The 26,635-nt window shown below is 39.1% G+C and overlaps 1 protein-coding gene across 1 annotated transcript; it reads left to right on the forward strand.

The window, feature by feature from the left end:
- On the forward strand, positions 1-26,635 carry LOC307070356 (complement C3-like; the record flags this gene model as incomplete). Its single annotated transcript, XM_079728786.1, has 43 exons — positions 1-77; positions 1,556-1,751; positions 1,957-2,122; positions 3,589-3,677; positions 3,911-3,999; positions 4,106-4,188; positions 4,264-4,351; positions 4,456-4,561; positions 4,662-4,786; positions 4,896-5,007; positions 6,473-6,619; positions 6,842-6,941; positions 7,100-7,191; positions 7,314-7,499; positions 7,631-7,783; positions 7,989-8,115; positions 9,826-9,900; positions 10,132-10,329; positions 10,582-10,702; positions 10,864-10,952; positions 11,128-11,267; positions 11,422-11,634; positions 11,782-11,839; positions 11,953-12,036; positions 12,252-12,458; positions 12,571-12,646; positions 12,774-12,933; positions 13,062-13,157; positions 18,237-18,387; positions 18,492-18,577; positions 18,779-18,856; positions 19,024-19,182; positions 19,561-19,623; positions 19,851-19,935; positions 21,030-21,078; positions 22,461-22,551; positions 22,629-22,718; positions 22,816-22,918; positions 23,640-23,729; positions 23,931-24,017; positions 24,133-24,216; positions 25,047-25,185; positions 26,497-26,635. 43 exons carry the CDS (start codon positions 1-3, stop codon positions 26,633-26,635), a joined length of 4,947 nt encoding a protein of 1,648 aa, XP_079584912.1.

The following is a 26,635-nucleotide window of genomic DNA, read 5'->3' on the forward strand; positions in this document are numbered from 1 at the left end:
ATGCATCTGGCAATACTTCCTCTGAGTGTGGCCTGTCTGGTCCTCTTCTTGTCTGCTGTTGCTAACGGAGAATCATTGTGAGTATGCTTTGATTAACATAGGAATAGCATAGCTTTGCTCCTGACCTTTCATAGCATAACAGAGCAATAGCATGAAGTGAAAATAAATTAAACAAAATCTGCAATTCTGAAATTATTTGCTTATCATATATTAGAGATATTTATCAGGAGATTTCGTTTTCGACCTTGCATTATCTTATCCCTTGAAAATGTGATCTCTGCATCGTGAGCATGGCTACAGGAAAAAAAGGTTTATGTAGATGTACATTAAGATATAACCAGTTAATAGTATACATCATATATAATGATGTACTGTTTTATTTAGATTTTTTTTTATTGTGCTTTCTAGTGAAATTAAAAACTGGCTGCATGATTGCTGATTGTCATATAGTTTTGCATTCAAAATGGCGAACAGTATTTTAAGTGGCAAAGGGCAAGTGTGCCGCCCCATCTTTTTTGGTGTGAACAAACCATTTAACCTCACTGCTTAATTTTCTTGTCTGATCAGTCAAACTGCATTAATTCCATCGTCCTAATGATCAACATAATCCTGAGATAAGAGTGTATGTTAAAGATCCCATAACCTGCTTTTTAAGCGTTAATGATTGCATTTGGGGTTACTACTAGAATAGGGTTACATGCTTGTAACCCTATTCCCCTAATACAAGGGGAATTGTATTTAATTCCCCTTGTATTAGGTGGAGAGTCTCTCCCCCGTGGAGAGACTCTTCTGGGGCCTGCTCTGTTTAGATAGGGAGTAGGCGTGGCCTATATGACGTAGTACGTGCTCTGATTGGCTATGGTTTTGAGAGCCCGCCTCCCGTTTTCATAATTTGTTATGGTACTGCCATCTTTTGGCCATGAGAATTTATTACAGCTTATATTTTTGGTCCTGCTCCCCTTGTGGCTATGTGCGGATATTGCAGCTTGTGTGTTTTTTTTGCGTCACAAAAACAAATCAACCCATGCAATCGCAGAGGTTCATTTTTTGCATTTACATGATTAAAAGCAATACGGCACAATTTTCCTCTGAAAACGTTCAAATAACTTCACTTGTGTAAAGCAATGTGTATTGCTTTCTATTCACAATTTTTAAATATCCCGCTCAGCGTGGAAACGCAAAGGATTGTGGGTATTTTAGCATGTTGAGGCTCCATCGACGCATCCTTCAAAAAATCTCGGAATACTCAAAAATAAAGGGCGCGAATTTCCGAGTGTTCTCAACATTGGAGCAGTGCTTGTCGGCGTTCTATGAAGTAGCGTCCTTAAAAGGGCAGCCGTTGAGCATGCTTCCTTAACATTGGTAAACAGCCTTATTGAGGGGCATTCTCGGTGGGCGGGAATACTCCCCCTGGCTAGCTTAGCAGACGTAAAACATACGTCACATAACAGTCTAAAGCGAAGGGAAAAATCGAAAAAGCATGATTTCACCCCTTTAACAAATTGTGAAAATCTTTGCGCTTTCTTTTCTATGTTCCTCTTTTTTTCCATTCCAGGAAGGTTTTGTCTGCTCCTAACTTGTTGCGTATTGGAGCAACAGAGAACATCTTTGTGGAGTGTCACGATTGCTCAGGTGCAGACATTATTGTTCCAATATTTGTGAGGACCTTCCCAACTGGAGCTCTTGAACTGGACTCCCAAACTGTGACCCTAACCGAAAATAATAAATTCCAGGCTTTTGTTGAAATTAAGGTATGGTGGTTACTCTGTTGGTTATATTAATTATATTCTGTAGTTATTCGGTTGGTTTGATAAATTGTTTGCATGACCATTTGGTCTTCCAGAATGCAGTGATCATTGTGCTAAATAATTAATTATTTTGTGATTTTAAAGTACCTAAAAACCATACCTTTTAATATATGTCCCTGTACAATGTGCCTGTTGCATGTTGAGTTAGATCCCGGCAGAGGAATTTAGAGATGACCCTGACTTGAAGCAGCATGTGTCCCTGGAAGCAAGGTTTCCCGATGGAACCAGTCTGAAGAAAGTGGTCTTGGTCTCCTTCCAGTCAGGCTACATCTTCATTCAGACCGACAAACCTCTATACACCCCAAACAGTAGAGGTAAATTTCATTACTGAAAATAGTCAGCATGAAAATGTCTAAAGTTGAAGTTTTAAAATTAGTACTGTTGGAACTTGGACTTGTGATATGTGACAGTAAAGACAACTAAAATTGGTTTGAGTTCTGAAATATGTAGCAAAACAATGATGGTCAATCCGTCATCTGTTGCGTGATATTAAGCCCTGAACGTAAACAGATAGTGGGGGGTTCATTCCAACCACTTTCTACTTTCAGGGGATTGTGCAGCGGTTTCTGTATGTTTTTCTTCTTTTAATTTTACAGTGGACATAGTTTTATTTATATTTCTCTTTCTTCTTCATCCCGCACATCGTGGAATCCCTTTGATGCACAATGCACTACCTTAACTATGGTCTTTTCTAAGGAGGGCCAGATCACTCTGCCTGTCTCTTTGGGAGGGCCGGAATTTGTCAGTAACAGTAAAAAGTAACAGTTATTAGGCATGGTTAATTTTGTTATGGAGATATTCTACGGACGCGAAACTTCTTTGCTTGAGTGTATGAAGTGTATTTCTACCGTGGCCAGTCTACATTGTGAAACAGACACTTTGAGTCTGTACTGGACACAGTTTCAGAGTCTGGACACAGTTTCAGCTGCCTTCCCAATTGCTGTTCACTGTCAGTCAAAAATGGGCTTGCAGATCCGTTTCGAGAAACATGATTGTGCGAAACAAAAATGATTTGAAATAAATTAAAACGTCTGTACAGAGATTTGAGCCATACTCTGCTATCACATTTTAGATTATTATGCCAAAGTCTGATTTGTGGGACTACTACTGGCTCCAATTGAACCAATTTGCTCCATAGCAACTTAATGTCGGGCCACTGAGTCCGATGAGCCGCGAGCACAAGTCCACCCACATAGACTCGAATAAGCTCTGTAAGGCACATTTGTATGATTTGAATATCTGCAGCTTGAACATTGAATCTGAATAAGTAATCATTGAGTACAACGTTCTCAATGATTGAGTAAAACGTACTATTTTCAATTGTGTTTTTGAAATGCCACACTTGAAATGCAATATTTTAATTCTTAATCGTGTTTTTGAAATGGGATAATTGAAAAGAGGTGTTTTTAAAACGAATATTCAGAAGACACTGTTTTTAAAATGTAATGTTTAAATTTTGTGTATTTAAAGGTGTTTACCACAAACAATAGGAAATGCAGATATAAGAAAGACTGGGAAACTACCTAGGAATGGCTGAAGCTGGTACAAGGCGATTCTTCATTTTATTTTCCATGGTCACACTGGGGGGAATACGACATGAGCACAATTGAGTGTTTATTTTTTAAGATAGAAAGACATAACATTTTTAAATACCTCATTATTGATCACAAGTCCCACACAAACATACTCTATGTTTTGAATTTGGTTGAGGCTCTGGTCATCCTAGGATTAGGATGAAAATGACGTACCAACATTGTCTTCCTGCTTGTGTCTCTTTCAGTTCATTATAGAGTGTTTGGTGTAACACCTCGTATGAAACCTATTGGATTAGCAGATAACGAGGACTCCATCGTCAACATTAATATTGTGGTACAGTTTCATTGTGTATTTTTAATACTATTGTTGTTTATAGGGCTGAAACATTTTAATTTCATAAAGGTATTACCTGCATTCCAAAAAAACATGCTGACGCTAGAGTCATTTAGGTTTTCTTTATCATATTTGCATATTAATTTTCTCTCATAAATGTATATGTTTTGTTTCAGATCTTTTGATACTTAACCTTCCTAAAAGTCTGTGTGTGGTACATGTTGTTTTAACAGACTCCTGATGATATTGTTTTATCAGAGGACCCTGTCTCACTGACTTCAGGAATACACTCTGGACTTTACGTTCTTCCTGAAATAGTGAGGTGGGCCAATGCTTTTTTTGCTCATGATTATATAAATAAAATAATTTGAATTAAATAATCGTACTGATTAAATGGGATGCGTGGGTGTGTTTTGTTATATTTGTAGTACCGGGGTGTGGAAAGTGGTAGCCACATTCCAGAACGCCAAACAAAACAACTACTCTGCTGAGTTTGAGGTCAAAGAATATGGTAAGGCGTTTACCATTTTGAAATATTTCAGGTTAATCTGATTGAATATTTTTAACACTGATCATTTTTTCTCAGTTTTACCTAGCTTTGAGGTTACAATTACCCCTGATAAACCATTCTTCTATGTTGATGATGAGAAGTTGACCGTAGACATCAGAGCCACGTGAGTTTAAGTCAATGTTTTAGGGGATATTGTAGGATATAGAAACATATTTATAATTATCTGTGGATAATGAAGTTACTCAAATGAAATATCTGTGCTTTCAGGTATCTGTTTGGGAAAGAGGTGGACGGGAGCGCTTATGTGGTCTTTGGAATGTTTGATAAAACAAAGGAAAAACATAGTTTCCCAGGCTCCATTCAGCGAGTGATGGTCAGCATATATCCCTCTTGAAGTCACAACTTGATCAGGATTTATAGGTAACTACATATTCAATAACTACATTGATTCAGAAATGGTCTTATCTTGTCAGGTAGTAAAGGGTAAAGCACAAGCCACATTAACTAGGACACAAATCCAAGAAACCTATCAAGACATTGAGAAGGAGGAGAAGAGTTCCATATATGTTGCTGTTACTGTGTTGACGGAAACTGGTGAGTGGATTATGTTTGCATCTAAATTTAAATCAAAATATTGAGTCATCATTTGTTCTTAAGAGTATGTGTGTGTGTGTGCGTCTGTGTGTACTTTTTGTCCAACCAGGTAGTGAATTAGTGGAAGCAGAGAAACAAGGCATCAGTATTGTAGCATCTCCTTATACAATCCATTTGAAGAATACACCACAGTATTTCAAACCAACAATGTTCTTTGAAGTTTTGGTAAAGCACTTTATTTTGTAATGTAATAACAACCATATTGACTGTGGGTTGTGTTTTAGGATTTAAGATGTCTTTCTCAAGTTTACCTCATTATCTTATGATGATCTAGAAGTTTATTAATTAATATACATTAATATGAATACACCCAATATAAATCCATCCATAACACAAACACATCCCCACAGAAAACTCCCCCTTATTCAAAGACATGAAAATGCAGATCCAGAGAAATATACCATGTGCAATCAGAATCCCTTTCTGGGCTTGGTTCATGAGAGATTTAATTTGAATGCTGCAGGTGTACCACAGAGGGTCGGAGACAACCCTCTGCGGTACCCTATACAATGGGTCAGTAGGTCTGATGAAAAAACAATTTTGAATTTTTTCTTGCACCGATTAGCCTGTTTCACATACAGACTTGACATATAGTGCACAGGCTTTGATTACCTTAATTACACAAACATAGACCACTTCGTACATAAGCCACACTTGCTTAAAACAAAAAAACTTCTAAAGACCGCAGTAACTACTTGTAGAGTACATCAAATCATATCCAAAGGCCTTCACGTGTTGCTGTAAGTGTCAAAGACTCACAAAGACACTCTTTTCATTGCAAAGACACTCTTTTCTACACGCCACGTATCGTCCCGTAGTAAAAAAGACAACACACTTCGGAAGATTCGATGGTCTTATTCTGTGTTTATTATACTGAGTGGTATTGATGATGTGATACACGGCAAGGTTTTGAGCAGTGTTGAAAGTCATAGAGAGGCTGTATGTCAGCGCTTTTGTGAGGGCTCTTTTTGGAATCACGACACACTTAAGTTCCAGCAAAGTCACACTGCTTTGATCATAAATCTAAAAAGAGGTTGGTTCATTAAGTTAAGTTATCCTTGCGCATACACAGACAGAGGAGTGACCTTGTCAGAGGTCCACACACATGGGGGCACACCGACACACTCGGAGCAGTGGGCAGCAGCACTGAAGCGCCCGGGCAACATTATGCAAAGTTTAAATGAAATTGCACCGCAGCACAAGCGTTATGGAAGAGCAGGCAAATAAATGCACTATTCTGGATTACGGATCAGCAGAAAAAAAAGAAGTATGAGTATTTACCTAAGGTCATTTTGTCAACCTGTTTGTGTCAGTGGGGGATTAACAATTAGCGAAGAGTGATCGTGTCACAAACTTTTCGAAAGGTAATATCACAGAGTGAAATCGCAGAGTGGCAAAAACTGCACAGAGCGATTTTGGTCATACACCTTTGTATATAGGCCACACTTATGTATAGGCACCACAACAGTTATCTGAAAGGCTCTATATTTGTGTAATATATGTACTTCATGCTAAAGGGTTTTTCTTCTATTTAAAGATGCCTTACAACCTAATCAGAGAACCAGGCTTAAGCTACGACTGTGAATCCTTTTCCTGGGGGGATGAGTGTGTCTTGTTTGTCTCTTGCTAGGTACATGTTGAGTACCCTGACGGCTCTCCAGCCGCTGACGTACCACTACGGGTGGACCCAGGTGACATTGAAGTCACAACGTCCAAAAATGGTTTAGCCAGGGCCCATATCAACCCATCAAGTTCCCTTCAATATCTGGATATTACTGTAAGTCACATGAGCGGTTTTAATGTGTATTTATTTTTCTTAAACATGCCCTATGTCCATCAGTGTGTGGTTAAGATGAAGTACCAGATAAATATTCACCAATTATATTCTAGGTGTAAAAGACCACCGTTTTACTGGAAAGTTACTGTTTGATTCTATAAAGAGACGTTATAAATGGATAAAAAAATGTTTTATGTATTTTTATGTTTATATTTATGACAGGCAAGAACCGCTGATCAACTAGTTTTAGACAAAAGACAGGCATCAGCAACTATGAGAGCACATCCTTACAAAAGCGGGATTGGAAGCTACATAAACATTGGTAAAGAACAAATTTACGTAACATCACTGTTACATAAGCGTAACGTCACTTAACGTAACGTCATTTTAATATTTGTGCCTTTCTTCATGTGTCGTCTACTATTTTGCAATAGTTACAGTTATAACGGTTAGAGCTTCTCTCTGTTATTGCCAATGCAGGTGTGGGCTCAGCTGAAGTGAGATTAGGAGATAACCTCCAAATCACCTTGAATCTCAATGCTCCAGCTAAAACTCGTGATATCACTTATCTGGTGAGTAAAGTTGAACGTGTATCTAGCAGAAGACGTAGTTGCCTCTTTCCATGCTTATGCCTTTGTTGGTTTATGTGGTTTAATGATGGCCCTCTGATGTATGAGCCTGTTTATGTATTCAGATCCAGAGCAAGGGCCAGCTGGTGAAACATGGCCGTTTCAAGGTGGCGTTGACGACAATAGCAATGACGTTACCAGTCACCAAAGAAATGCTGCCATCATTCCGCATTATTGCTTACTACCGTGATCGAGTTGAGGTGGTCTCCGACTCTGTCTGGGTGGACGTCATAGACTCCTGTATGGGCTCGGTGAGGAGAAGCTGACACCAGTATAGCCGTGTTTAATTCTGTAAAAACAAAATCTCATCTCAAGCATCGGCTTCAGAGCTTTTTCAATTATAAAATAAAACCCCTTTTATTTTGCCTCAAAACTGTTGTAGTTGAAGTTGGTTCCAGCCTCAGCCCTTCCCTCAGAGCCTCGGCAAACATTCCGCTACACCATCACAGGCGACCCAGGAGCCACCGTCGGCCTGGTAGCAGTGGACAAAGGAGTCTACGCCCTCAACAACAAACACCGCCTCACTCAGAGAAAGGCAATTTCTCCATGTTTTCTTTAATTTCTTTTTACTTTTTAACATCGCAGTAAACATGTATCACTAAAGGCTCATGTATATATCTTATATATTTATCATTCAAAACACCGACCCAAACAGTTAAACTGAAGGACGTTTAGGTATATGGTCATACAATGGAATAAAATATCAGACTGAAGTTATTGTTTTTCTGCACCCCCTCCAGGTGTGGGATGTAGTGGAGAAGGAAGATACAGGATGCACACCTGGTGGAGGGAAGGACAGCATGAACGTGTTCTATGATGCAGGACTGTTGTTTCAGAGCGACCTTATCGGGACTGCGGACAGAGAAGGTACTCCAAACACTCCAGTAATTGTCACTTTCTCTCCCTTCATAGGTTTCTTCCTGTCGTTATTTGGCCATTTGAAAGATGCCACAGTGAATAGCACTGCTGCCTCACAGCAAGATTGTCATTGGTTCCAGCCCCAAGGGGGGCTGAATCTAAAACATCCCTGCTTACACTGTATTAATGCAACCTGTTGGATAAAATGGTTGAAAACAATGCTTGTTTAGGTATTATAAATGTTACTAAACCACTATTTTTGGAATTTACTCGTACGGCATCAGTGTTACCAGATATTTATATTAGTGCTGTCAAGCGATTAGCATATTTTCTATTCTAAATATCCCTTGATTTCATACTGCTAGCCTTTTAGTGAGATCAGAGAGTATTGAGAAGGACAGTAATAAAATATATTTGGTAAGATGGATATAAGAAGAGAGACCGGCGGTGAATTCAACTCGGTCCACTTGACATCGGGTAGGTGCATGACAGTGGTAGGCCTACCGTAAATCTTCAATAGCCCAGGCTTTTATTTGTTTCAATCACTGAACTTCAAACAAAACTCTTGCTCAGCAAAGATGGGAAATACTATATAACATTTATTATTTAAACCACTATGAATATTCCTACCGTACGTAGGCCTATACACATTTCCAGGCTATCGAATAACGCCTACACACACACACATACACAGTGGCGGAGTAGTAATAGGGAGAGTCGGGAGAATTCCTGGTGGGGCGTTAACGTTTCGGGGCTGTCGGGCTGATTACTGCGGGTTAACAATATTGCGTTTATAAAAGTTCCTTGCAGCGCCGTCCGGCAGCCTGAGCTGTGTGCCCGCAACCTCTCACTCACTCAACAGCCGCAACAATCACAAACTGTCAACGTCGCAACCAAGTCGATTTTGTCTAGGGAGGAGTAACTGAGCGGCCCCTCCCGAAGTGGTACAGCCCAGGTGGGCCTTGAACTGCGATTGGTCAGAAAGACGTAACAGCTAATGACTTGAACTCTCGTGCACGCTCGAACAGAGTGACACACAAACACCCACACACTTTAAAGGAGTTTTTCACCCGCTCCATATCCTTGCTTGCCCCAACAAGTTTGTGCGGCGTGCTTGTTGTTTTGTTTCCGGTGTAGCTAGATCCGGTATGGTGTTATAGTTTTTCTAACGTGACTAGTTGTTGCTAGACAACAGGTGAAAAAACGACAACGTTTGCCAAGCCAAAAGAGCGTTTATCGCGCGATACAAAAATTAACGCCGTTAAAATTGGTTTGCGTTAACACCGTTAATAAACTAAATTATATCGTTCTGGATTAAAAATTGCGGACACAAATGTGTCCTTAAATAGTTTTTAGCACTTCGCCCAAGCACGTAGCACATGATGGTAAAGGCAGGTGAAAGAAGCTTAATGGGTGGGGCAGAGGGATTCAATGAGACAACAGAACAATACAGCAGCTCTAATGTACGCTTTTATCCAGAGTCATTTACAATGAATACAGAAACTGATTATTAGGCAGTAGGTTAGGCAAGATTATCCAAACACAGAATCTTGGTGTTATATTCTTTTCAATAGTGGCGTTGGTAGAAGTAGTTAATTGTTGAGGGGGGTTTTTCATGCAAAAAAATCAAATGATGACGCTATTATATATATTGTTTTTGTTGTTACTTTTGATGTCATTATTACGTTATGTTTAATATAATACATTGTTCTGTTCCAGTATTGAAATGCGAAGTTTTAACCAGGATGAAGCGTACCACCGTAACCCCCACACTTGATGTTAGAACTACCCTCTGTGAGTAAAACGCAGCCACCACACAAGTTGTTGTGTATGTAGGGTACACAGCATAGTTCTCTCTCATTAATACCAAGTTCCCTATAGTAACATGATCAGCATTGATGTAAATTGATATAAATGTATTCAGATGTGAAAAGTCACTGTCCTACTAATTTATACTTTTCAATAGTTCACATCACTTTCCCTTTCAACACCTTAACATTCACATCTGCTCTGTTTCCCTCTCAGTGAGTGATTACAAAGACAGCTTGCTGCGCCAGTGTTGTTTGGATGGGATGTCGGAAACGCCGCTATCGTACAGCTGTGAGCGGCGCAGTGAGTACATCTCAGATGGGAAAGCCTGTGCTGATGCCTTCCTCAAGTGCTGCCAAGAGATAACCAAACTACGAACTGAAAGAAGAACTGAAGCCCTCATCGCGGCTCGCAGTAAGTATTGGGGATGAGGTGAATGGACTTGGATGGCATTGGGTAATCTTTGATATCATTGACACTAGAATAAAAGGCCCTGAGGTCTTATCTAGACTGCCTTGACAAACTACATCATAGCGGAAAGAAAAGATGAAGACTGAGGAAAAACCCTTTGGAAGAAGATTTCTAAAGAATATGCAAAGAAAAAAGATTTGGAATGCAGAAATTATATAAATTACTATATATTACCTTTTTCATCCAACCCTTTAGGCGAGGAGACGGATATTATCTTCAAGGAAAGTGGGCAAATTGGTACTCGTACAGAATTTCCTGAGAGTTGGCTATGGGTAGATTACAAACTCCCTCTTTGCCCTCAAGACAATCCTAAATGGTGAGCTAACTAAATAAATTACATATAGATCTCTTTAACCAGGACGTTGATCTTAGTTGTTCATTTTTTGTGCTTTGTGATTTATAATTTATTATTGAAACATTTAAGATTAAATATCCAAATTTGACAACATATAAACAGACGTTTTTCCCATAAATCAGTAAGACAACATCATTGGAGAAAAGGACTGCGTTGAAAGACTCAATCACCACCTGGCATCTTACTGGAATCAGCCTGTCTCCGACCCATGGTGCCCATTCCTCTCTTTAGCCTGTGCATGGGCCTCGTATCCAACACATCTCATTTCCGTGTAGTCTCAATAGCTTTTGTCCTTATTACCTTCTTATCTGATACATGCTGACATTTTTCCTCTGGTTTCATTGTGGTCACATTACTCATTCCTGTCTCCTCCGTTCCTCTTAAAGGTATCTGTATAGATGACACATTGAAGATAGTTGTCCTGAAGAAATTCTTCATTGATCTTAGACTACCTTATTCAGCTGTCCGTGGAGAACAAATTGAAATAAAAGCAATCCTTCATAACTATTTGGAGGACGAAATCCAAGTGAGTCTGAATATTATCTGTCTTATTTGTTAACCAAGTTTCCAAAACAACTTTGGGGGTGAAAGGGAATTCAGTAATGCATCTTCATTTCTTTCCACATCCCTTTATACTCATAATGCTCTTTTGATTGTTATGTTTTCACTCTCAACCAAAGGTCCGGGTATATCTGAAAGAGGTAACGGATGTGTGCAGTTTAGCGTCAAAACGAAAGGAGTACACCCAGACAGTCAGAGTGGCTTCCCAGAGTACACGCTCTGTGTCTTTCATCATAATCCCTATGAAGCATGGCAAGTTTCCTATTGAGGTGAAGGCTTCTGTTGCGCGTCCACAATTTGACGATGGCATAAGAAAGGAGCTGCTAGTAGTGGTGAGTAATATATATTTTAAAAACATACTCCTATTGCATTCCAAGCAAGTTTGATGATTGCAATTCATCCAGACATTTTTTCTTTCTACAATTTGATCAATGTCATTGAATAATGTGTCAATAAAATCAAGTGTACTTTTTTGATAGCCTAATGGAATAAAGAAAAAGGTCACAGTGAATAGAAACATAAGAGTTGAAAACAGCAGTAAGTTTACTTACCACATTCATATGGTACAAAACATAAATGAACTCCCAAATATTTGTGATCATGAGTAATCATGGTGATGAACCATTTCCAAAACTTTTTTCAACTTCCAGGACAGTTGGAGATTATTACAAATCCAATTGACACTAAATATATGGTTCCAAACACACCTCAGGCTTCACAAATATTTATTACAGGTAAGATGCATTATTAATCAATTCATTCATAATCTGTCAAATAAATATATAATTGTAATTAGATTTGACTAAGATTGTTTACACTATCCTATTGGATAAGCACGATGTTGTGATCTACCTACTTCTCTGCAACCTCAATTATTGTTAATGGGAATCTGTTCTCATCCTTAATGTCTGTAATTGTTCTGTGTGTGGGGCTTTATATTCATGTGTAGGAGGATCGCAGATGAACGTGCTTGTGGAGAAGGTCCTGAGTGGCTCCTCTTTGGGCAATCTAATCCATCAGCCCGGAGGCTGCGGAGAGCAGAACATGATGGGCATGACTCTACCTGTTATTGCTACAACGTATTTGGACAAAACCAAACAGTGGGATGCAGTAGGATATTCGAAACGTGATAATGCCCTTGAACATATTAAGACAGGTACAGCTATATACACATCTTTCTTTTGTTGAATGTGCACTGAGGGTTTATTGAAATGCATTTCCTTACATTCTTGCTCATTGGTAATTAAGGTTTATGTGTCACTGAACAGGGTTCAGAAATGAGCTTGCCTATCGGAAGCCTGATGGAGGTTTTAGTACTTTTCAAACAAGTACTGCGCTCTCATGGTAAGGCATTGACACACTGGAAAACATGATATTTTATTTTATGTACTTGTATGTCCAGTCCATTTATTTTATGCTCAGTGAATGCTCATTCAACTTCCCTCTGTTTACATCCCTTCTCCTACCAAAGGCTGACATCTTATGTTGCAAAGGTGTTTAGCATGGCCTTTTATCTGGTAGATATCGACATAAATATTATCTGCGGTGCCATCAATTGGGTGATTCTAAACTCACAGAAAAATGATGGCAGGTTCATGGAGATTGGACGTGTAATACATGGAGAGATGATGGTGTGTACATGAAGTTACAACACAATTTAGTTGTGGATGAAACACTTATAACTATCACATTGGCCGTTGGTTATCAAGCCATTGATGATCAGGATTTTGGCTGCAAGCTCACTCTTGTGTACACGTAGGGGGATGTGCGTGGCTCGGACTCTGATGCCTCCATGACGGCTTTTTCACTCATTGCCATCCAGGAGGCAAGGCCAATTTGTGCTGACAATGTTAATGTGAGTAGCACATTCTTTACATTTATTACCCCCATATCTGTTTGTCCTTGTTTTAACCTCCTACTTATATGCATCTCACATTATCAAAGACGAAAAATATGAAATCTATTGTAAATAGTGAGTTATTCTCTACGTCTATCAAGCTTGTTATCAAATCACCCGAGCAGTGGCGTATTTAGAAAACTGTCTCAGATAAAAAATCTTGTGATTGGTTTGCTCACTTCAAGTGAAAAGTCTTATGTCAGACGTAAAGAAACCCTTTACGTGCCTCTCCAGGTGATGTTACTGCTTTCATTCACAATACACGCATTACCAGCAGTGAACCATAAATGTTACTAGGTCTTGAGCAGGGGCGTTTCTAGGTTTCTGAAACATCTGGAGCTTAGCCCAGAGGGAAAAGGAAAAACAAATTTAATGCTTTTGTATGCTGCTGTGTAGTAATGCGCGATATAAACGATATACGATATAAACGATAAAAAAATGGCCTACGGTAGAGATTTTAATTCTATCGCTCTATCGCGATAATGCATGTTGATGACGCAAAATACAATGTTTAATTTTTGGTTTGGTGCGGTTCCTTTTCACATTGCAATTTTCGCAACAGTGCCAGAAGTCGTCAACAAAACTGCATGTGTGCAAAGAACGTTAAATCATTGGACAAAAAGGTCTGGGGCGGGGTAAAGCGTTAAAGAAAAAGGGGGGGGGGGGGCGGGGGGGGAAGCACCGGTGAAAGTAAACAATCATGGATATCCAGCGTGATATACATTGATCTGCGGACTGGTCCAACTCCTTCTCCCTCATCCTGACTCGGAATGTGTTAAATGTATCGGCATTTTTAAGTTATGTTTTCCACCATACTTTTTACTTGCTTTTGTCGGACCGTCGGGTGGTGGCTCAACATGGAGCAAAGACGAGACGGAATGTCTTTTGGATATCGGACCCAAATATCCAAAAGACGTTCCGTCTCCTCTTTGCTCCATGTTGAGCAACGTCTCCGAGACCACCTCTCCGGCTGGGTCAACCTCATTTTGATCGATAAAAAATGTCACGCAATCGACAAAAATCGTAACAATCAATGATCGATCATCAATTAATCATGCCCATCCCTAATTGTCAGTACAGTGTCTGTTCCTTATCTAGAAAGACACCCGTTTTTCCTGTTCTCTGCATCTTGGGTGGCATTTAAGAACCAAGGACTTAAACTAAGTGTAGTGCCTTTTAGAATGGTTTGCACTAAAGGAAAGAAACCCAATACTTATTTTATTTATCTGCAACATTATGTTGTATGATTACAGTGTTTCACAATAAATGTTCTCGAAATGACATACTATATTTCTCTTTTTGTTTTAAATACATTTAGCAGTTTGGCTTTCCTTAGGGTCTATGTAACCTGTTCTGAATTTGTTCCGATTTTATATCGTGATATATATCGTTATCGCAAGAGGCTGCAATGTATATCGCAATATGGATTTTAGGCCATATCGCCCATCTCTACTGCTGTGCATGCAAATATTTTCCTAAGGCTTTACCTAAATAAACAAAATACACAGTTTATTATAGCTTTAAAAGATCTACCTGACTACTGTGCTGCTTTTCCCCAAACATCTAAAGTCCCATTCAAGTTATTTCAGAGTAAAATGAATACAAGTCAGACAGACTTTATATATATATATATATATATATATATATATATATATATATATATATATATATGGATCTGACTGGGGATAGGATAGGTTTATTCACTTGAGGTGGGAAACAGTCTGTTTATGTTTTTAAACTGTTTATTTTCCTGCCAGGACTATCTAAAACAGGGGTGTCCAAACTACGCAGCCCACTTTTGATTGGCCCGCAGCACATTTTAAAAATATGTTTTTCTTTAATAATTTTTTTTTTTTTTTTTTTTTTGCTTGACTTTATTGCATTTCTTAGTAAACTCACTAGGTGAAGCTATTGTTCGAACAAGTCAGGTGACTCCCCATTACAAGAGCAATCAAAGAAAAAATTTCCCGCCCTTAAGAAAAGATGGCAGAACCAAATAAACGGAAGATCGAAAGTGAGTGCAGAAAATTTCAGCCACGGTGGGAAAATGAATACTTCTTCACAGAAGTCAAGGGGAAGTGTGTCTGTATAATTTGTAAGGAAAGTGTTGCCGTGATGAAGGATTACAATGTAAGAAGACACTATGAAACTAAGCATCAGTGCAGCTACATGTCCTATACTGGTGCTGAGAGACAAATTAAAGTGAAACAGATGGCAGCAAGCCTGCAAACTCAACAACAGTTTTTTAGCCGGGCCAAGAAAACACAAGAAAGTGCCACAATGGCTAGCTATGAGGTAGCAAAACTGATTGCACAACATGGGAAACCTTTCTCCGATGGTGAATTTGTAAAGCAGTGTCTCACAAAAGTTGCTGAAATAATGTGCCCTGAGAAAATGCAGGAATTTAACAATGTTAGCATGTCGAGGAACACAGTTGTGCGGAGAATTGAAGACCTACCAGCAAACGTAAGACACCAAGTGTTGGAAAAAGCCTGTGCTTTGGATTTTTATTCAACTGCATGTGACGAGAGCACAGATGCCACCGACACCGCTCAGCTATTGATATTTTTGAGGGGAGTTGACGACAACTTTTGCACTACGGAGGAGCTGCTTGATCTGAGGAGTTTAAAGGGCACAACAAAAGGAACTGACATGTTTAAAGCTGTGTCAAATGCAATTGAGAAGGCCGGACTTAAATGGGACAAGATGTGTGGAGTAACAATTGATGGGGCTCCGGCTATGACAGGCAAGCATAAAGGAATGGCCTCTTTGGTGTGTGCAAAGGTCCGAGAGTGTGGAGGCACCGCTGTTAAAATGCACTGTATCGTCCACCAGGAAGCCCTCTGTGCCAAGACAGTCCAGCTTGGCGATGTGATGAACACGGTTGTGAAAACCATCAACATTATTAGGGCACGAAAGGCTCTACCACAGAGAATTCCAAGCTTCCTGTCTGATGTAGATGCTGAATACGGGGACCTACTCTACCATTAGGAAGTGCGCTGGCTTAGTCGTGGTGCCGTGCTGAAGCAGTTTTATTCACTGAGGTCGGAAATCGACCAGTTTTTGAAAGAGAAGGACCGACCTCTTCCTGAGCTGAATGACCCTCTTTGGTTGGCAGACCTGGCTTTTTTAGTCGATGTTACAGCCCATCTCAACACACTGAACAAGAGCCTATAAGGAAAAGACCAACTTGTGCCACAACTGTATGCGCACATGAAATCATTCTGTGTCAAGCTCCGTCTCTTTGAGACACAACTACGTAACTTCAATGTTGCGCATTTCCCCACGCTGTCAGAAATCAATGCTGCTTTTCCATAGGCAAATATTTATGCTAAAAAGGATAAATACGTGTCTGTGATTGCAACTCTCATGACAGAGTTCAGTCGGCGTTTCGAAGATTTTTCAAACATTGAAAAAGAAATAAAGCTGTTCTCGACTCCCTTCCTGATGGCCGCAGAAAACGTGCAAGAGACTCTGCAGATGGAACTGATCGAAATGCAGTGTGATGACCATCTGAAGAATCAGCACCAGCTTCTCTCCCTACCTGACTTCTAGCGGAGCTTGGAAAAGGCCAAGTTTCCTATGATGACGCGCCACGCAAAAAGATTGATGAGCCTGTTCGGCTCAAGATATATATGTGAGCAAACATTTTCTCTTTTAACCCTGAACAAAAGCAGATTGAGAAGCAAAATGACAGACAGCCATATCTGTGATGTCCTTCGCATCTCAACCACCAAACTTAAGCCGGACCTGCCAGCCATCCTTCAGTCCAAAGCGCAGCATCACTGCTCCCACTGAGTGTAACGTGTTCCCACTATAGGCGAGTTAAAAATATATTACACAGCATTCATATGTTAATACAGTATGAGACAAAAACACATGAATGGTACATGTCTACATGTAATATTTATTCTATTTCTTTGCACTTAATTTGAGTTTGTATAGTAATACTTACATGTTACATTTGCTTTTACTTAACAAGTATAGAAAACAATAAGACTGTTGAGTTCACTCTTTGAATGTGAAGAAGTTGTATATTTTCTGCCTTTAATACTTTCTTTTCGAAAACAATGTACCTATGTAAATACTGTTGAAAGAGAATTATTTACTTCTTCTCTTTTCAGGGTGTTACAGAGACAGACAGAAAAGCCCTGATTTAACTGGTTAAAAATAATAAATACGTCATCTATAAACAAAGATATAAATGCATCAAGTTATTGTGGTTTCATATAGTTAAAAATGTGTTATTTTTGCCAAGTGGCCCGGCCCTTCGTAGATTTTTCTGTATGTGGCCCTCAGTGAAAAAGTTTGGACACCCCTGATCTAGAAGGACTAGGCTACTTTATTTTGAGATGCCCCATGTTTCCTTCTAAATAACTAACTACCATTAGTAACTAGAATCATTTCATCACTTCTAGACTGAAGTGAACTAATGCATTCCATAGTTTCCAGTAAATATATCAATAAATATTATTTTCTTAGCAAAAATTAGATTCGGGGCTAATTAAACATATCCGAATAAAACAGCCTAGTGACGCCACTGGTCTTGAGAAGGCAATTTCCCATCACATGCGACCCCTGTGCAGGAAATGTCCCACAACATTTCTGGGATAGACTTCACGTGTGAATGGGGCTTAATATATTTCATTGATAAAACAACACAGTTGAAAACCTTGCCATTGGCTACCTCATTAAATATACAAATTCAAGGTGAAGAATAATAAAAGTATTTTATTAATAATAATAAATTATATTATTCATAAAGTCATTGGTGGAGGTTTCATGATTGATCACATTCATGAAACCTGATTTGATACATTGTTTCTTAACATGGGGAGCTCAACATACAAATCCCCCTCTCTTTCATGGGTGTTGGCTTGACAACCAAGTCATTTCATCATGTGCGTAAATGTTTACAATGATTTTCTATGTGAGACAAAAGCTAAACTTGTATTCATGTTGATTATTTAGTTATTTTCTTTGAAATCATGCATCAAACCACTTCATCTTAAATAATTGTCATACCCTTTTGTCCAGAATATCCCAGGGAGCGTAAACAAAGCTGTGGATTTCCTGGAGAAGCGACTACCACAACTTACGAACCCATATGCTGTTGCCATGGTATCCTATGCACTGGCCAACGAAAATAAGTTAAACAAGGAGATCCTCTACAGAAAAGTATCCCAAGGTTTTTACAACTCCTTTTCAAATACAAATTTAACGATGGACAAATGATGCAGTAAATCTAACAGTACGATTTATTTTTGTCCTGTCTACTCTTGTGTTTCTTAGACTCTGACCATTGGCCAGTTGCGTCGGGTCACGTCTTCACACTAGAGGCCACAGCCTATGCTCTTCTAGCTCTGGTCAGAGTCAAGGTGAGCATCTCCTTTTAAGGACACTTAGTTGTTATTCGTGTTGCACAACCAATACAAAACAAAATCGGTTATCAATGCTCACAATGTCAATGCTTTGAATTCATAATGTCATTACGTATATATGTATATATGCACAAATACACACACACACACAAATATTCATATAAATGTAAAAAAAATAAAAATGTTACCCGTTTAAAGGACTTTGAGGCTGCTGCGCCAATTGTCAGATGGCTTAACGTTCAGAGATCCTCGAACGGAGGCTTTCATTCTACTCAGGTAAAATGCATTCATTTCAATCTTACATTTAATTGCTAAATGACTATTCTCATGCCTTTTGTTTTCTACCAAGCTGTGCTTTCATGGTCCTCTGTACATATCTATCTGTTTGTGTTTCATTTTATGGGTGTCTTTCTTTATTTGTTCCCCTTTTGTTTAATGTCTAGTCAACCATCATGGTGTATCAGGCACTTTCAGAGTATTGGGTTAATGTTAAAGAGCAACAATATGCAATGGATATTGAGATTCAAGTGGAAGGCCGCTCAGGGTCGTTGTCCCCCTTCAGAATGAGCACTGAAACCGCCTATCAGTCTAGAACATCTAAGGTAGGTATACATTGGCATATTATGAATTGTTTTTATTGCTGGTGGCAAAGAATGGTGAAGGTCTGTAGAAGATCTTAACTCGATGGATAATGTTAGGGATGCTACCTCCATCTTTTCTATCATCTGTCTATCATTGTGGTCCGACATACACTAGAGATGGATACTTTATTCATCCATGATGACAAATTTGGTTGTTACAGCACCAGAACAATAAAAGTAAATATCAATATAAAATGATGAGTAAACGTACAATATCATTCAATAAAATGTTAGTATATTTATACAGTGTTGCATGTGTAGCATTAAGCAATCTTTTTCTCGGTGAGGACATTTGACAATTGTGTGTGTGTGTCTGTGTGTATGTCTGAATTTCAACAGTACAATGGCCTTAACAAGCAAGTGAACGTCACTGCCGAGGGTACCGGAGAAGCTACTGTGTCAGTGCGTATTTTTATATTCATGTTGACACATTCACTATTTGCATAATTATATTTCCATTACGAGGTACGTATAATGTGTGAATATTTGTTTAATGTATCCCACATGGATTAAAGGGATAGGGTTATACAGTAAATCATTGGAATTACTGTTTCAGCATTGACATGTAGTTGTTGGATGTTTAAAAAAATGTGTCCTGTACCCTGTTTTTCTGTCTGTCTGTTCAACAGGTAGTGTCACTGTATTATGCAACGGCTGCGAAAGATCAAGCAAATGACTGTGCTAAATTTGAACTGAATGTGACACTTTCCCAAGGTAAACTTGTCAATGTCTGGCATTCAGTTTTGTTACCTAGCTTTGTCGGTGCTGAGCAACCTCCGGTTCTTCTTTTAAGGCTAGCCCTGGTTTATTCCATACATCAGGAAGGATCAAAACCGATCTGACGTTGTCGATCACTCAGCACCCACTCCTAGCCTAGACTAGTTTGAAACGAAGGCCGAGCATACACTTCAATATTTCAGAGCAGAATTGTGGTGTAGACTAGTTTTAGCGATCGGGAGGAACTCGCAAGGTCGCAAACTCTGATTTGTTAATATCGTGTCACAGGGTCAAAAATTCCCGACAATTGCATCGCTGTCGCCCCAATCCAGTCTACGACCTCCAATTATTTTCAAACATGTTTGATAATTTCATTGTACGTGTTGTGCTGTGGGTGGAACACTGAGGTGATTTATTACACTGGCAATGAGAAGTCTGCATCAATAACGTTCTGAAGCTTCCAGCTTCTTATTAAACACAATGGACCCAAATCAGTCAGAACCTGACAAGACCATCGGTCTCAGGCCATAGGGAATGCTTTTAGATTAGGGCAGGGCCACAGAAATATATATATATATTTATAGTTACAAAAAATAACTGAATGTGGCATAGGTTATTTTGAACAGTTCATCTCTTGCATCCCGAACTGGCAACTGTTTTCAAATCAGCCATATAAGTATGCAATAATTTCTTGTGGGCTGATTATAAAACAGCTCACGTGGCGTCCGTCTTGATGACATATCATGTTCCTTTTAAGATGCTGTAAATGTGTTACATATAGCGCCTTAAAGGGACGATAGCGACATTCACCCCACTGGAGTCATCAGGTGGGCAGCCTTCTCACAGAAGTGTCATTTGTAGGTCCTCAATAACTGGGGACTCAATGGTAACCCCTTATGTCCCAGGTGCGCCCCCTCTGCCTTTACCAATTCTGCTGGTTCATGGTGTTTTGCAGCTCCATTGGTATCCCCCTCGCTAGCTGATCCAGTAGCTACTGCAGCATCCCGGGTTGGGGGTTACATTATACATGTACTTCTTTTCTTTTTTTCATTCTAGCATTTTAATGTTCTGTTCATGCTCTTGTCTTCCAGGAGCAGAAGTGGATGACCTAAACACATATTTGCTTAAAATAGAGGTCTTGTAAGTAGACAACATGAAATATAACACATGTGAAATATAACTGTGTTTTTTATTACTTTTCACATTTCAAGTACAAAAACATCTGAAAATTCTGATGTATACTTTTATGTGGTCGACAATTGAATGTATTGTCAGTAATTCCCTCACATCCAGGGCCCTATTTTTCTTGGTCTGAAACGCAAGTGAGAAGCGCAAAACGGAAGTAGCTTTGTGGGCGGGGCTCTGCCGCTGTTGCTATTATAACGGCGGATAAATGACTCTTGCGCTCAACGCAAATCTAAAAAGGGTTGCCCTGAAGTAGCCTAATGATCCGTAGGTGTGGTTTGGGCGTAACATGCAATAAACCAATGAGAGTGCCATCTCCCATCCCCTTTAAGAGCCATGAGCGCATTCGAAACTGACGAGTTGATATTTTGACAGCGCGTTTACAGTCTCCGGTGAGACAGATGCATGACCACATGAATTTCAAACTTCAAATGGCTCAGTTTGTGCCCAATAATATGCCCTAATTCACACATGGAATAGCGTTTTTTTCTACAACTTCCGAAACAGGTATTAATCAGATGTGCTATGGCCCTATAGTATCATAGGGCTACCAAGAGGTCATGCACTAGGTGGTTCAATCTTAAGTATAACATTTCTTTAAGTCAGAAATCAAATCCTCCACTTATGCTGTATTCTAGTTTTATTCACTCTTACCAAGTAGTATCCACATTGATACTTCCACTGTTCTAATTATTATGCTACATATTATAGCCCTTGCACTTGTTGAGATATACTGTATATATATGTATATATATATTTTTATAATTGTACATATAATTTGGGGAATAAAATAGCAATGAAAATAAAGAGACAATAACAGTATCCGAGTTCCGATATAAATAGGCGATAGCAATGAAAATAACTTTAAATAAGCAGGAAATCATCAAATATAGGCTGCATTTCGACAATGATTTGTTATATTTTGGGCATTAATAAACTTGTATCCTATTAAGGGTTGGGAAGTTAGAGGTGGGTTTAAATGTAATGAACAAATAAGCCTATTAGCTTATTCACATATTAGTTCTGCTTCTTGCCAGTGGGGCTTTGAAAAAATGTCTCCAAAATTTTGATCAATAAACTATTTCATTTATGACCATGTGCGGTTGTCAAGAAAGGCAAGAAATGTATTATAAAATGCTCTAGGGCTGGTCTCTCAATATTTGGTCTTGCATAATTAATAAGCATAGCCATGGGTCTCCCAGCATTTCATGTCAAGTTAAATGTGTTTTCCTTTTTAATGAGCAGTGTGTGCTCTTTAGGAGAGGGCCAATGCCCATATTAGTTAGGTCTCTTGACATGGATTCTGGAATTAATATATATTATAACACTTCTTGCAGGTATAAGGATATGGACAAAGATGCAGGCATGACCATCTTGGATATTGGTTTGCTTACTGGTTACACAGCTGATATAGACCATCTCAACCAAGTGAGTACAGTTTTGTATTTGTTAAACAATGACAAGACCTGTGAATAATTTTCATTAAACTGTTTGTGTGCCTGTAGTTGTCAAAAAACAAGGACAGAGCAATCAGAAAGTATGAAATGAACAAAGTGCTGTCAGAGAAAGGTTCCCTTATCCTTTACCTGGACAAGGTAGGCCACTTTACTTTCCCCATTCTGCAACAGAACACCCAGATTTCTCCCATCTACATAACTACCTAGTTACAACCTTTCTGTTTGCCCTCTTCAGGTGTCTCACAGACAGCCAGAGGAAGTGGCTTTCAATATCAGACAGACAATTAAAGTTGGTGTCTTACAACCAGCAACTGTATCTGTCTATGAGTACTATAATGGTGAGCACCGAAAATTCTGCACCTTGATGAACATGTGCAAATCAAGTTGGGATCCCTAAAAAAACTTCCACTACGTCAAAACTAGCTGAGACGGTTAAGAGTGTGCCATGCCTTTAGCAACAGATGGAATTTTTTATCAAGATACAATCTTGTTTAAACAACGGTTGTAGAATCAACATATTTCTCTTGTGTAAACAGGTTATGTATTTGTATGCCAGATTCTTTTTTCATAGATGTTAACGGAGCCATGTTTAAATTCAGTGGCATCTAACAGAACGGACATGAAAAATTGAATATAATATTCAGCAGTATCTTTAATCAGTGTATATCCAATTACAATGTTACCTGTGAATGGGCCCTTTATATCCATGGGTTCTCCATGTGGCACTGCTATTATTCTACAGTAGCACAGAAATTACAAAAGGCTCCAGAGCGGATCCTTTTATTTATTTTTCATAAATCGATGGCTTATAGTTCTACAGACTAAATAACTAACTACAATTTATAAATCAGAAACAATATAGGAGGTACCCACTGGTACCTCACAGGCCAAAACAGGCCTCCGTAGCTCCTCCTACACATTGGAGAGGAGCAGTGGGAGGGGGATATTCAATTTGTATCAATCTGCAACTTCACAGCTCGATACCACTAAAACCGAACTTCACCCCTTAAAACATGTTTTCCCAATAACAAAAACTGCCTTTTGTTTTTTTCCTTGCAGAGAAACCTTGTGTGAAATTCTATCATCCAGCTAGGGAAGATGGAAAACTACTTAAACTCTGTCGAGGGGATCTATGCAAATGTGCTGAAGGTAAAAAAAAGCTCTTATTTACCCCCAATAACCTGCTGCTTCACAGGATCAATTACAAGTACATGGCTTGATTTAGTGAGTAACTTCGCCATCCATCCAGCAGAACCTTTCAAACAACTAGCTATATCAGGTTACCTAATGGACACACACATGTCATTTCACATAAAGCTGAATATCTTTGTACTGAATTTGTTTTTCCAGAGGAATGCAGTATGCAGAAGAAGGGTGAAATCGACAATATTGAACGAAATGAGAAGGCCTGTGATGCTGAAGCAAAAATCGATTATGGTAATTTGGTAGTTTATGTTAATGTATGTTTGAATAATATAAACATATACATGTGCTTGGGGGGGGGGGGCGATCAGAATATCAGACTAACAGTTTGCTACCCCTCTGTTCTCAGTGTACAAGGTTAAGATGGACGGCTATGATGATCACCAAACCACCGATTTTTACAAGATGCGGATAGAGAAGGTCATCAAGGAAGGTAAGTCTTTATCTCCTTTGTACTACAAGCTAGGTAAAAGTGACCTAGACAACATTTTTAAATGCAATATTTGAATTGTGGAGCTCGATGCCGCTTGCCCTATGGCCATAGAAAAACAACACAATCACAAACACGCTCCCTGTGCCTTTCCAAATTACATGCAAAAATAAATGTCGTAGGGGCACGTCAGTCATGGGCAATGAGATAATTGTCGACAGCGATTTGGAGTGAGTCAAAGTCATTTGCCAATGCGGCACAGGACTTTCCGTTTACATGTGATTTTGAGCATAGCACTTATCATAGTCAAATTGACACTGTGGCAATTAAGCTATTGACCCAAAGCCATGCACACTTTTTAAGGGGGATGGCCTCCATGAGCCTACTCAGTATCCGGGTCCTGGCTTATTGGAAAGTTGGATTGTGAATAAACAAATATTCCATTTCCGGATTTAATCACAAATGTCCTTAGAGCATGTTGACCAAATATTGTGTAATTTGCCCAGCACTCCATTTTAAGTTGTTTTTTTTAGATTTTTTTATATGTTCTCTGTACTATAGCAGAAAACACAGAGCTGATTTGTAGATGTTCTATTTAGTTTGGTCAACAAACAAGTTGGCCGGAATATCTCACTAGGCTGCTGTTTAGCTGGCAGTGAGGGTTTATGGAACTCTCGTGTGGACGTGTGGAACTCTTATGGACGTGTTGGGCCCTTGAGGTCCACAAATGCCCTAGGAACTGCCCCATGTGGCAGCTCCTAAAATAAAGAATAACCTTGAAAGCAATGTGTTTATTGCTCACTTGCTGTTTTGTTTTGCTAATTTATTCGCAGGATCTTCTGATAAATCTCCATTGGGTAAACACCGCATCTTCCTTGGTTACTCCCATTGCAGAGAGTCTATAGGTCTGAGCCCTGGCAAGAGCTATCTCATCATGGGCACATTGGATAATACAGAGAAAATTGACGATGAGTATGTTTCATGTTTTTATTTGTTTTAGACATTAATTTGAATGGTTAACCTGGTTGAAATGTATTGAGCGTCAGCCGAGGTGCCAAGTGTTTTCAACAATGTGTTCAATAACATGTGCAGCTACGAGTTAACTAAAAGAGGAAGGTGGTCCCCACATATATATTATTAAGTGAAACTATTCTGTTTAGCTTTTTTCCAGTAGTAGCTAGACCCGTTACAATAACTGCTTTTGTTAGACCATATATTGTCCCGTAAATATTTATTTACTATATTATAATTTCAATTTCAATTTTGTGCCACTGATATAACTGAAGCATAAGACAAGAGCACTCCGTTCAAATAATTCCTAAACAAATGAAGGTTAACACTGTGGAGAGTGGCTCATCATTTTAAATGTACTCAATTCAGACCCTCCAGGATTTCGCGATGTTGCTATTTGCAACTTCAACGCAACATCAACCAATCACCGCGAATTCAGGGCGGTGTCGCAATTTTAACCAACCACCGCAACTTTCCCGCAAATTTGACCAATCAGTGGCGTCGTCTTGAACTGACGTCGACAAACTACCTTCCGCCTTACTTCCGTGTTTACTACGTTCAAGCGATTCAATCATTCATGCAGCATGTGCGCGTCCAACTTTTCACACTTACCGACCAAAATAACTGCGAAAGATCGCGAAAAGCAGTATCCTGGTATTCTACATGAAAGCGGCTGGGAATTATTTTACACTGCATGCAACATTGTGGTGGAACATAAGCACAAATCTTCCATTGATAAGCATTTTGCCAGCGCGAAACATAATTGCAGAACTGCAGAACTGCAGGACGTCAGATGACGAGGCAGATCACTATGACACAGGCTGTTGCATCCAAGTCAATTGCAAGCGTGGAAAGGATCAAGAATCAATTAATCATAGAACCATTTCTCAGTGTTTTTGTTCTTTTAATTAATGTTTTTTTCAGTAATAACTTAATATTTAACAAATTACTCGGGAAAATTGTAGTAATAACTTAATATTTAACATCAGGAAAATCGCAACTTTTATCGCAACTTTCACTTCCTCTCGGACTGTAATCGCAACAAAAACCTAAAAAAAAACACCGCAACTTTCATCGCAACTTTTTGGAAAAGCTCACGCAACAGGCATTTTAGGCCGCAACAATCTCAAAAAAGGTCCGCGAAATCCTGGAGCGACTGTCAATAAAAAGATTGCAGACTCATGGCACCATTGCAGCATTAATGCCCATTACCTAACATATGCAGTAGACAGAAATATTAAAGAATATGCTTTCCACTTTCCTTTTTTTTAGGTATCGGTATGTGCTAGGGGAGAAGACATGGATAGAGTACTGGCCAACAGAACCAGAGTGTGCTGAAGATTTTCAAAATACCTGTGAAGGCCTGGAAGAGCTAGTTTTTACATTTGAATATGAAGGATGTAGGGATTAG

The sequence above is a fragment of the Pollachius pollachius genome, assembly GCF_949987615.1.
Source record: "Pollachius pollachius genome assembly, chromosome: 2".
Lineage (NCBI taxonomy): Eukaryota > Metazoa > Chordata > Actinopteri > Gadiformes > Gadidae > Pollachius > Pollachius pollachius.